This window comes from Urocitellus parryii, chromosome 3 (assembly GCF_045843805.1).
Source record: "Urocitellus parryii isolate mUroPar1 chromosome 3, mUroPar1.hap1, whole genome shotgun sequence".
NCBI lineage: Eukaryota > Metazoa > Chordata > Mammalia > Rodentia > Sciuridae > Urocitellus > Urocitellus parryii.
The window spans coordinates 141,336,843-141,349,347 of NC_135533.1; the positions used below are offsets into that span (position 1 = coordinate 141,336,843).

Below are 12,505 nucleotides of genomic sequence, written 5' to 3' on the forward strand. Positions count from 1 at the left end.
GCCTCAGCCTCCCAAGCCACTGGGATTACAGGTGTGCACCACTGTGCCTGGCTGCTTGTTTTTTTGTTTTTTTTTCCTGGGCATAATTAATCTTTGAGGCTTGAATGCAGTATGAAATTTGAAGAGTCCCAAAGGCTGTAAGTTGACAAGTCTCCCTCCCACCCTGCCCTGTAGCTACCCAGGGGTCTTCTACTGAGGTGGCTATTAGCAGTGGCTGTCTCAACCTTTTTTAAGAAACCCCTGGCACACAGGTCGCCTCTGAACTGCAACACGAACGCTCTTGGCTTTGTGACCCGCTGACTTCCCCTGGAGCTGCCCTGTGCCAGCAGTTCCTCCCCTTGTCACAGTCCCCATTTCATCCTCTGACTAGAGAAAGCGCACAGAGCACCTGGAACCCACTGCAGGTCAAGGCGACAGAGACGGGGCTTTTGCCTCCCAGCCTGGGCCCGAGTGTTTTCCTCAGGCACCCAGAGCACTTGGGGTTCTGGGCTGTGCTTCTCCTGGCTCCTCTGCCCTGTCGAGCACCCGTCTTCTCCACCCTGGAGCGCGTCATCTGCACATGGAACTGAGTCCCTCTCAGCTGTGTCCCGTGACAGGGACCCACAGTATTGGCACCTTTGCCTCTGCAGTTCCACCACGTCCCCCTGTATCTCGAGTGGGCTCCAGTTGGCGTCTTCTCCAGCACAGCCCCACAGGGGAAAGAGCCCCAAGAAGCATCTGCGGAAAAGAACATGGTGGAGCCGGAAACCGGTAAGAACAGGTTAATGTCATGGGAGGGCAGGCGAGGGGTGGGCGGAGAGCCAGGAGCTGTTCAGCAGACCACTGCTTTAGGGCTTTGTTCATCCACAGACCAGCGGGTCTCGGTCTCTGATTATGCAGGTGTTAAAACATCCCTGAAAAACAGCATCAGAGCCGGGTGATGAGGCCCACGCCTGTCACCCCAGCAGCTCAGGAGGCTGAGGCAGGAGGATCCTGAGTTCAAAGGCAGCCTCAGTGAGACCTGTCTCTAAATACAGTACAAAATAGGGCTGGGCTGGGGCTCAGTGGTGAAGCACCCCTGAATGCAGTTCCTGGTACCAAAAAAAAAGAGATCAGAATTACGAGTGCAACGTAATGTAGCAGATTTTTAGTTTGTCAGCTAACGGTTAAGGAAGAAAACCTAGATCTCTTCATACCCAGAAGAGCCCATGAAAGCCCAGAGCTCCATAGGGGCTGAGGGGCTGGGGGCCATGTTCTTGGAGTGGCTCAGCGCCCTCTGGTGTCCAGCGACTGCACAGGCAGGAAAGGAAAGACCAATGTGTGTCCCCAGCCACAGGCTTGCCAGCCCCCTGGGTACCCCCTCACAGTGGGGCATTGGAGGCAGGATGAGGTTTTCCTTCAGGACTGTGGTGCACACTGCAGGTCATGGCTTGGCCTGGCCCTCGCCCCGTCAGGATGCCAAAACCTGAGACCCTCCCCGTCCCCCAGCTGCCCCTAGGAGACAGGCAGCTTCCCATGGAACCACGTAGTCTGGAGACCACAACCAAGTCTTAGAATAGACACCTGGAGGGAGGTTCTGAGGACTGGGTTGTTTGACCCAGATGTTAAGATTTGACCTTTGGCCCTCCCCCCCCCACACACAGGGCTTCCAGTTGCTTAGTTTACTAAGATAAGGATTTTCCTCTTAAAGATAGACCGTCTCTTGTTTACCACCCTCGTTGTTCTCATATATTTTCAAAAAATTAAAGTGTTTTATGGTTTAAAAAAAAAAAGTAGAGGAGGAGTCGACTCTGGTCAGCCAGTGTCAGTTGGATTCCGTGGCCTTCTCTGAGCACAGGCCTTCCGCCATGCCCGCGGCTCATGTCCGCTCCCCGTGGGTCTTCAGGACTGGCCTTCTGTGCCGCGTGAGGTGACCGCCCCTCGCAGCTGGCTGCTGCCTGAGTTCCTTCCCACCAGAGGGTCCACTCCACAGCAGCATCTTCCTTGCTGACCACAGCACCCTGTGGAGTGCCAGGCCCCAGGAGTGACAGAGGGCAGAGTGGCACCTGCTCCCTGCCTGCTGGCCTGCCCTCCATGTCCTTCCACTCAGGAGCCACTGCTGGGGAACTGGCCACCATGCTGGTGACGTGGGCAGTGCCGTCCTTGGCCCCCGCTCTGGGACTGGGCCGGCTGCATCCTCTCAGGCTGTTTCTGACCCTGACAGAGAGTGGTGCCCATGCACCTCCGCAGAACATGGGAGATGCAGCCTGCTGGCCACTGACACCCCCACATGGTGGGAACACCTGTCTGTAACCGGTGGCTGTTGCCCAGGGTGACCAAGACCGATGTGGCACTACTGTCCCCAGCATCTCTCCACTGGTCACAGGTGGTGTCAGATGGGCCCTGGGGGCATACGGGCTCTAGAGCATGCACAATGGCTTCTTGGCACCCGTGTCCAGACCCTGTCAGAATGCTCCTCTGTCCCCGGTCCCCCGGTTGGTTTTGAGGTCCTGTCCCCTGTTCTCAGGTCGGTGTTGAGTGTCCTGACAGTGTCCAGCCATTGGAGGGGCTGGCTTCTGCTCACTGGCTGACAGAGGAGGCCTCAGCCTGGATCTGCTCCAGGACGTGGTGCGACGTCCCCCCGCTGGGCTCATGTCACCTCCTGGGTCAGCGCCCTGAGCCCGTCTTTCTCTTCTGACCATGTTGCCTACACAACCCCCTGTCCTGGTCCCCTGAGCTGTGCCTTCTCCCCTGCAGCTCCCCACCCCGCTCTCTGCCGGTTGTTCCAGATGTCATCTTCCCCAGGGTGACAGGAGGGGGACCCGCCATGGCCATGTCTTGGGCTGGGCTGGGCAGGAGGACAGCTCTGGCAGCTCCACTCTCTGTTCTGGTCTCCAGGGGGGCGGCCATGTTATCTCCCCACCACCAAGACCAGCACCTCCAGATAAAGGGCTCTGGGTGTGGGGTCCTGGAAAGCTGTTTGGGACTGATAACAGCCCTGCCAGTGGCCAGGAGAGCCAGGAAGGGGCAGCGCACACATTCCCCACCTGATTGTCATGAAGCCTGAGCCCTGGATCTGTCTGTGTGCTGCAGTCCGCCCCTCAGCCACCGACATCCATGCCTGGCTTGGCCTCTAGAGGTGCAGCTACCAGTGTCTCAGGCAGGTGGCCTTGAGTCTCTGGGGCCAGCTGTGGTCCTTGTGGTGTCACGGTCATTCCTGGCATGGTGTGGGACATCAGGGATCAGCGTTACTCAGTGATGCGCAAACAGCAGCTCAAGAGCATCCTCAGGAGTAAAGGCCCTGGAGCTGAAGGCCCAGCCAGGACCATCTAGTTCAGATTGGAGACCGAGCTTCAGAGAGGCTGCTTCACTGTCCTGAGGTCACACAGCTCATTAGAAGCACACCCAGCTCACAGGACTCCTGTCCTAGCACTTGAGTGTAGAGCCGTGATTGGGGTCAGTCCTCTTGGGTCTGGATCCTGGCCTCACTCCTGCCAGTGGGCGACTCCTGCAGTCTGTGCTTAGGTCATGAGACATGAGTAGAAGCTTCCCATTGGGTGGTTTGAAGGTCTGACTGGGACAGTGAGACCCTGCAGTACAGGGCCCCATGCTTGACTCACCTGCCTGCTGCGAGTGTGTGCGTTGGGGTCCCCACTCCTCCTGCTCCCTGTCGCTCGCCTGGTGGACGGTACTGAGCGCCTGCCTGTCTTTGGTCCTCAAGATGCAGGCAGAGCCATGTGGAGCTGGCCCCAGGGAGACAGAAGGGAAAGGGAACTACAGGGTGGCATGTGACTTAGAGGGTTTTTGTTGTTTTTTGTTGTTGTTTTTTAATTATTTTGGCTTTAAGCACTGAGGGCAGTGAGGTCAGGCCTGGGGTCAGTAGGCTCCATGTGTCCAGACTGACACCCGGCTTCTGCAGTGAACCCCTCAACGGCTCCGTGCCCCAGTTCTTCATTCTATAAGTTGAGCAAGAACCAGCCTAGCTGCCGCCTCGGGAGGCCTGGGGGACTGGCCATCACTCACCCCCTCAGAGCGACCCAGGTTTCCACAAGGCAAACTTGGGAGGACAGTGTTTGGCAGGGCTGCGTGGTGGCTCAGAGCCTGCCTCGCAGCCGAGGTCCCCAGGCCCTCAGCCACCCATCTGAATGTGCCTTTGGGGTCACTGGATGGGTGGGTGGTGTGAGGGCCTGGCACAGGCCACCTTACCTGGAGCAGCACCTGGTGGCAGTCTGCATGCACCCTGCTCCCTGTTCCCATAAGGAGCCACGCCTGCTCGGGTGGCGGGAGGGCCTGGGAGTTCAGGGGCTGCGTGTTCCTCTTTCCAGGTGTTCTCCAAAGTGGGGGCCCTGAGGAGCTGCTCCATCTCCAGGAAGAAGAACACAGCAGGTACCCTGTTCTCGTGGAAGGACGCGGTTCTGGGAGACCATACCTGGCGGGGGGCAGGCTTGTGCAGAACAGCCCCTCCTCTCCTGGAGACCCCTGCCGTGCTGTTGGAGAGGTCCCTGGCCCGGGCTCTGAGTCAGAGCCTTCGCAGGCCCTCAGGTGGTCCTGAGCTGTGTGCGTGGTGGGCAGCAGCAGCACCTATCAGCACCCAAGGCCTCCCTTGTTCCCACACCTTGGCACCCAGGAAATCCTCAGGCATAGCAAAAAGGATGGATTGTGGGCTTTCCCCTCAGTTCCAAGGGAAAAGACCCCGATGTGGAACTTCTAGAACATTCCACCACGTCGGTAATCCTGCACCTCCCTGGCCAGTAGGTAATGGGCAGGCACAGGCCTCCTGGCCCCTCTGTCAGCCCTGGACCTTGTCCTGATGCAGTTGTCCTCTGCCCATATGTTGTCCAGCCCTGAGTCTTCAGAGCATGAGCAGGGACGGTCCTTTGTCCTTTTCATAGCCATGTAGTCCCGTCCAGCAGCCTTGGCCTTGCAGAATTGGTGGGTGCAGAATTGGTGGGGTGCAGTGTGAGTTAGCCCGATACCGTCCTAGGTGCCTGTGCGTGTGGCCACAGTGTCTGCTGCTCCTTCATTCCCAATAGGCCCTGGGCCACCAGGCAGTTGGCACCCAGGACAGTAGAGCAGAGGAATGCAGTCCCTGTCCCCAGGCACCCGCAGTAGCTGGGGGACATATGAGCTGGTGGCTTCAGCGCAGGAGGCTGTACCAGGAGGGCCATGGCAGGACTGTGGTCTCCAAGTCAGACTGGGGCCTGGAGGCAGGGAGGCCAAGCAGCCTGGTGGCAGAGGCTGAGGCGGGAGGTGCCCTGGAAAAGGAGGCAGACTCCCCTTGAGAAGTGGCTTCTGTGCCCGGCAGAGGTTTGGACTGTGGCCTGGTGGGCAGCCACCGAGAGTTTTAGCAGACACTTCTGTGGCATAGAAATTAGAGTCCCTTGCCTCCGTCTGCTCAGGCTGCTGGAGCAGAGGGCCATGCCTGGGGCCTTCATCGGCAAAGATGGCCTGCCTTAGGGCTCTGGAGGCCAGAAGCCCAAGGCCAGGCGTTGGCAGCAGTGGCTCCTTCCGAGGGCTGGGCGGGGAGGGGCGGCCTGTCCAGCCCTCCCTCCCTGGCTGTGATGGCCTCCCTGTGCCCACAGGGGGTTTCCTGCGTAGGACTGTCCTGGGTTCGACCCCCACACACCTTTTGAAGGGCACCGGTCCCTGTGGCTTAGGGCCCACCCCAATGACCTCGATTGACTTGATTATTGATGCAAAGAGCTGGTCTCAAGTGAGATTCTGACACCTGGGGTCAGGCCTCCAGTGCAAGACCCAGGGGCCCACGGCTCCGCCCCTGTCGTCCCTGTTCTTGAGCACTTCAGACCAGTTTGGGACATGAGGAAGGGCAGCTAAGTGCCACATTAGTGGTAGGAGGGTCGAGGCCTGGGGATTCCAGGAGGGGAGTCGTCCCTGAAGTGCAGCAGGTAGATTAGGCTGGACGCACTATCCGCTCTGTGCATGCCACAGGGACACTGCCTGTCCCCGCGGTTCTGAGCCATGTTGGGGCAGTTCTTGGTATCTACTCCTTAAAGAGCCCAATTTAAGACCCACCAGATCAGCACAGGCTGCTAACAGCATGTGTGGATCAGGAAATAATGTCCCTGGGAAACACAGTTCCTCTTGGCTCCCTGGTGAGTCTAGGTGACCCTTATCCAGAGGAACAAAGGCAGACAGTGAGGGAGGAAGGACTTCCTTTTATCTCAAGCTCCCTGCCTATTTCAGGACTTAGTGTCCCTGAACTTAATTATAGGAGCATCCCCTCCCTGCATTGTCCTGGTGGAGTTTCCCAGACCTGGGAACCAGGCCCTTCCCTTTCTATCCCTGTTCCCACTCCTGGCCTCCTGGGTGGCACTGGCTGATGGTTTGAGACAGTTCTGAGTGTCGGACAGCAGGGGTCGCTGTGAGCCTGCTCAAGGACTGAGGCTCCTCCAGGGAAGCCCCAGATCTCAGACAAAGCCACTGGCCAGCAAAGGTCCCCTGCCAGGGGAGGACCTCAGGGCTGGGGGACAGTCTGGTGCTCTGCGTCAGGCTGGTTCTGCAGGCTGCCCTCTCAGGTGTAGGAAGAACCACCAGCCCCCGTGTGGCACGCTCTCAGTATTGTGTCTGTGCCCAGCGCCTTCTGTGCACCTGTCCCCAGCGCCTTCTGTGCACCTGTCCCCCTGTGCCACACACAGCCCTGTGAGGGAGGAGCGGCCACCGTCCCCTACACCCGCAGGGAGACTAGAGACGAGGAGGGCAGTCCTGCCTGGGACCCCACCACCAGGACGGCTGAGGGTTTCAGCTGGTCTGACCCAGAGCGGGGCTGGGAAGGCTCCTCTCTGCCACCCTTTGTCTTCCTCCCGGGTCTGGAAGGGCCTGTCGTCCCCTGGTTGGTCTGAGTGGGGACGCTGTGCCTCCGCCAGCGTGTCGTTTTTAACAGGTGTCATGTGGGGCACCACGTGCCACTGTTTCAGGCAGCCCCAGGCCCTCCACAGCCCAGAGCCTGTGGAGACTCTGGGGGAGCCCACGCAGCAGGCTCCCCGGCCCCAAACGCCTCGGCTGGGCCCCCCAGGGCTCTGCCCTCTGCACTTGACCACGCTGTGCTCCCACCCATGAGTAGTCCAGCCTTGGTGATGCCCAGACGGGCGCCAGAGGCCCTGCGGACCCTCCCTTCCTTGGGGTCATTGTGGGCGGCTCAGGGACTGCTGTGGGAAGCTCAGAGTCCACACAGAGTCCGTGGAGCAGGCTGGGCAGAGCGGCCCCACCCCCTGCCCGGCCACTGGCTTCCTGGGCCTCGGTTTCTCCTGGCTTCAGACCGTGCAGAGCTCATGACGCAGGCGCCGTGGTTCCCGATGGTGCAGGGGTGACCTAGTGGTCCTGCGTGCTAGGCCAGGCTAGGGGACTGGGCTGTTTCCGTCCTTGGGTCCTGGGGTCATCAGAGCCTGCGGGTTGTCCTCAGCCCCATTTCCCAGTAGGGAAACCAGCTCCTGAGCCCGAGCCCTGTCCCCTCAGGCCTCAGGCACCTCAGACTGTCACCCTGCTCCTCCCTCACTGCATGGCCGCCCTCCTGGGAGCTGTTCAGAGTTTGAGATGAGATCAGGCACCTGGCAGGAGCAGCAGGCGGGAGGACCTGCCAACAGTGTCACCCAGGGCAGAGCCGTCGGTGGCAGGACTGAGTCCTTCCCACTTGCCTCTCCCCCTAGTCACATCCCACCCTCATAGCCTCCCAAGCTGCCTTGGGCCAGGTTCTAGGGAGTTCTGCTGACCCTGCCACCCGCCTAAAGGCACTGTGGTCACAGCTGGGGGCCCCAGACTCTGCAGGGCCCCAGTGCACAGTGGCTGGAGCAGACTCCACTCCACAGCCAGAGCAGGGAAGAAGGGGCTTAGGCCCCGCAGCAGGTGCCTGCCGCAGGCCGGCTGCAGCAAAATAACTGGGGGGGGGGGGTGTAAGGAGCAACTTGTGTAGGTTGATACAGCAGGAGTGGGAGCCGTTTATTGTAGGACAGGAGGGGTATGTATACATTTCACACAGCTTATCTTAATTAACATAAACTAGATACAGCAGTCAACCAAAAAGGAATCTCCACACTTAATGGCTCGCTGGCGCCACCTCACAAACCACTCCCCCTGACAAAATGCCAGGGCCCCATCCTGACTTGTTTACAGACTCTAACAGGTGCCCAGAGACCTCCATTGCTTCAGATTCCTAAATAAGAAAGTAGGTTTGGTCCAGATGTCCCTGTCTGGTCCACCATGTGCCCTTATTCTCCACCTGAAAGTCCCCAGGGCAAAGAGGCTGTGGGCTGGGGGCGTGCTGGGCAGGCTCAGGGGCCTCTGCCCTTGGGCACCAGCCCCTGTGCACAGAGCTGAAGGACTCACTGGACAGGTCTCACTTCTGCCCATGTTTCACATGATGGCCTTCCATACCAGGGCACTTGTAGGGACGGTGCTGGGACAGAGGTGGCCAGGACTGAGAGCACTTGGGAGGGCTCGGGGCTGGGCTGGGCATGTCCCCATGCTCTCATTCATTGTCCCTGCAGCCCAGTGTGCTAGGAGTGCTGTTGGATACGGTTCTGGCCGAGGCCCTGGCGCCGGCAAAGGTCCGTAGAGGCCTCATCCCCCTGTGTCAGTGGCCTTTCTTAGGGTGGCCTTGCTTTCAGTCCTGGTTTCTGGAAGGCAGTTGTCTCCCTCTTCTAGGAAGGAGGTTCTGGGACACAGCTGGTCCCTGGGCAAGTGACCGCACGGTCACACATGCTGTGGTTAGGGTTCTGCTCCGGCCATCGTGGAATCCTCCGTTTTTGAACCAGGGCCTGGCCTTGCACCAGGCTCCATAGGTCCCTTGGTCACCTCTGCCTGTGGCCCTGGAAGGATCGCCAATCCCAGCCTCGGCCGCTCCCTCTGCCCTGGGCAGTGTTTCCAGCTCTCAGGGCCTTGGTCTCCTGTCTGAAGAGGGAGGGGGAGCGTTCCTAGAGCAGGAGGCAGAGGCCCGGCTGTAACCAGCCCCAGAGCCCCTCATGTGGCTTCCCGCTGGCCATAGGTGGCCGCCCCCCAAGGAGCAGCTTGCTGTGGGCATCTGCCAGGGGGCAGCGTTCTGAGTGGGGTCGTGGGTGCTAGAGTGTTCCCCACTGGAAGGGCCAGGTGACAGCTGCTGTCCTCCCGTGTTCAGAGGGGCTGCGCTGCTGGGCTGAACCCACCCAGGATCCCCATGTTCTTCCCCGTCATTTTACAGATGTGGAGGCTGAGGCCTGGGGACTGGGCTCCCCGGTCCCCAGCTGGTCACTGTAGGACCACAGCAAGAGCCCAGGTACCTGGGCTTTTCTGGACCCCTGTAGGCCCAGAACGAGTCCCTTAGTCTCCATTTCTCCTGAACGGGCCCCTCTCGCTGCCCATCCTCCTGGGAGGAGCCACAGAACACAGGGCTCTTGGGTCATGCAGCGCCCCACAGAGGCCGGGCATTGGATCCCCAAGACCTGTGGTCCCTCTTGGGAAGCACTGTCCTGAGGCGGGCATGGCTGGGCCCTCTGTGTTGATGCCTGACGCAGCTGCAGGGGGCGTAGGTGCAGGTGGGGGTGCCAGTCAGTGTGAGTTGTGCACAGGTGTAGCCAGCATCTGCCCTGACACTTGGGTGTCTCACGCGAGTGTGGGCGGCAGCCACATCCTGTGTCGTCACTTTCCATTTCCTGGTGCCCGTAACCTGCCCGCAGATCCAATCTCAGAGGCCATTGTGCACCTTGGAGGCTGGCGATCAGCGCGGCCCTGGCCTTGAGCAGCAGCAGGGAGGGGGAGGAGGCTGCCAGCCCCACATCCTGTCCCCTGTCCCCCTCTATGGCCAACAATGAGGGTGCAGTCGCTGGGCCCTCCTCCACCTCCCCGTGGGCAGCTCAGCGTGTCCTCACCTGAGCCCACTCGCTCACCCCAGGGAATTCGGGAGCCCACCCAGTGCCAGGTGCAAATTGGGGATGCAGAGGTGCACAGAACAAAGGAGGCTGTCGAGTTGGTGGGTGGGGTGGGGTGGGGTGGGGTGGGGTGGGGCAGGGTGGGCAGGGAGCTGGGCGAGGGCTCCAGGTGGGCACCTTTTGCAGCCTGGGTCAGCTCAGGTGATGCCCATAGGACGTCGGGTCTCTTAGGTCACATGTTCAGAGGGGTCCCAAGAGGTTGGTGTTCCCAGAGAGAAGGTGACAGGGGCTTAAGGAGACCACAGCATGGAGAGGACAGGAAGGGTCACGTCCCCTTTAGTGATGGACAGTAAGACAGGGGAGGTGGCTCAGTCAGTCCCCCTGGGCTCCTGGAAGGGCACCGAGATGTTCCACCCTGGGCCAAGCACTGTGACACCCCCCTTGGGGAGTCCTCAGGCAGGTGTGGAAGGAGGCCAGGGCTCTGGGGGGTCGAGGCACCTGCAGACTCAAGAGGAGGAGGAGGAGTGGGAGCACATGAGGTTCTTCAGGCTGCCTCTGTACAAAGAAAGCCTTAAATTGAGTGAGGCTGCCCACCAATGAGTGGTTAGACTAGCAGAAAGACTAACAGAGCAGGCAGCCCAGAGTCCAGCTTCCTGCCGCAGTCTGGTTGGGCACAAATCAGGAGCCACTGAAGCAGGAACAAACTTTATTTCTGAACTCCACCAGCACACTCCATACATGCTCCCTGGGAACTCTTCTGGGAATCCCCGTGAGAACTCCAAACTAGCTAGAACTCCAAAGTAGCAGGCCTAGGCGACAGCAGGGGTCTAATATATACAGCTTAAAATAACCATTATCATCTCAATGGCTTGCTGGAGTCACCTCTCAACCACTCCATTCTGGCAAAAATGCCATGCATCATTTGGACTCCGCTGTGGCTCTCAGCATCTTCCCTGCCCCGTTTCCTAAGTGGAGGGCCAGGGAACCAGCACCCCTGCTCCGACTGCTGTGGTCTCCTGGCTCTTCTCTGGCCAACACCAGAGTCTGAGAAGCAGAGAGGACGTGACTTACGTGTGACTGGAGGTCAGGTCCATGCTTTGCCGCTTCCTAGCTGGACAGCCTTTGACCTCCCGTCTGGTTCATTCCCCCCCTGCACACCTACTGTGGGCCATTGAGAGGAGCAGGGCCGTGGCACACAGTAGGTACTATGTCAGGGGGAGCCTGCATCAAAGCCCAAGCCAGATGTCCCCGCTTCTCCAAAGCTGCTCCTCATCGTCACTTTGCACCGTCCCTGGGGTCCCTGGGTTCTACAGCAGTGCACCCAGCTTTATTGAGCTCCTACTATGTGCCAGCCACTTCCTATGCCATTGGCGTCTGGCCTCCAGGCAGAGGAGTGGGGGACAGAGAAGGCTCGTGGGGGTTGGGGGGGGGAGATAGAGGAGGCCGGGGAAGCTGGGGCCAGAGGTCGCCTGCCTTCCCTCTCCTGCTCCTTCCTGCGCATGTCCCCTCTGTCTCTGTCCTCCTGGACCTGCATCTCCCCGCCTCTCCTGCCATCTGGGCTCCCACAGAGCCCTCAAAGAAGAAGCGGTCTGTGGTGTTGGACGGGATCCTGGAGCAGCTGGAGGACAGTGACCGTGACGACAAGGAGCAGACACTTCAGCTGTGAGCTGGCACAGAGGTAGGTGGTCAGGGGCCAGGCTGGGACACCGCCCCCACCTCTGTGCGCACGACCTCACAGGTCCAGGGTGGAGGGGGATGAAGCCTCGGCCCAGGGCCTGATGCCCACACCTGGGCATCCTGGTGGCAGGTGCCTCGCGGGTGACACTGAGCCCACACCTGCACACCGGGAGCAGGGGCGGGAGCAGCCATGCAGGGGTCACAGCCACACGAAGCCAGGACCCTGTACCCACAGCTCAGTTGGGAGGTCCCCATCTGACCCCAATGCCACCTCGTTCCCTGGTGGCGGCCCATGAAAGGGTCACCCATGGGCTGAATAGGTAGGAGCCTCTGTCCTTCCTCCCACCAGGGCTGCCGTACTAGAATTCCCACCTATGTCTGTCCAGTGAGCGGTTAGACTAGCAGAAGGACTAACAGAGCAGGCAGCCCAGAGGTGTCCGCATCAGTGGGATCAGGAATGCTGGATTCCTCCAGGGACACCTCCGAGCAGCTACTGAGGCCTCGGGCTCCAAGGTGAACCTGTCACCAACGCCAGCAGCATCCACTCCCAAGCAGGGCTGCGGACACATCACAAACCTCACTCCTGGCCAGGAGCGACCCCAGGCTTTGCCCAGAGCTGGGCACCTGCGTGTAGCGTGTCCGCTCCCGCTGCAGCCTGCGGGGGCAGCTCCCGTGGCAGGGCCACGCCAGTGCCGGCCAGCGGGCGAGTCACTGCCCAGCAGAGACGGCCAGGCCGCAGCCTGCACCTGAGTCCCAGCAGCCACCCTGGCCCATCGACCACAGGCCCGGGCACCCTGGAGCCGCGGTCCTTGCTCTGTCATTGGGGTGACCATGGTCAGCGAGCCGAGGAGTAAAGCTCAGGATGTTCCCGCGCTTCCCACTGCTTCCTAATCAGGACCGCTGGGCGGGGACCCGGGTGAGCCCAGGGCCCCTCAGGCTCTTGCCTGCTCGCTCTGTATGTTTGTGGGGACGAGGTTCCAGTCCTTGTCCAGTGTCCAAGGGCGCTCAGTCGC

At 60.2% G+C, this 12,505-nt stretch overlaps 1 protein-coding gene across 1 annotated transcript in view; it reads left to right on the plus strand.

Moving 5' to 3' along the window:
- The window catches only part of LOC144253760 (putative RNA-binding protein 19), a 28,990-nt gene extending 17,509 nt beyond the window's left edge, over positions 1-11,481 (plus strand). Inside the window, 3 exon segments of the mRNA XM_077796458.1 lie at positions 630-750; positions 2,069-2,251; positions 11,384-11,481. Of these exon segments, the coding sequence (XP_077652584.1) occupies positions 630-750; positions 2,069-2,251; positions 11,384-11,481 (402 nt within the window).
- Positions 11,482-12,505: the final 1,024 nt, after the last annotated feature.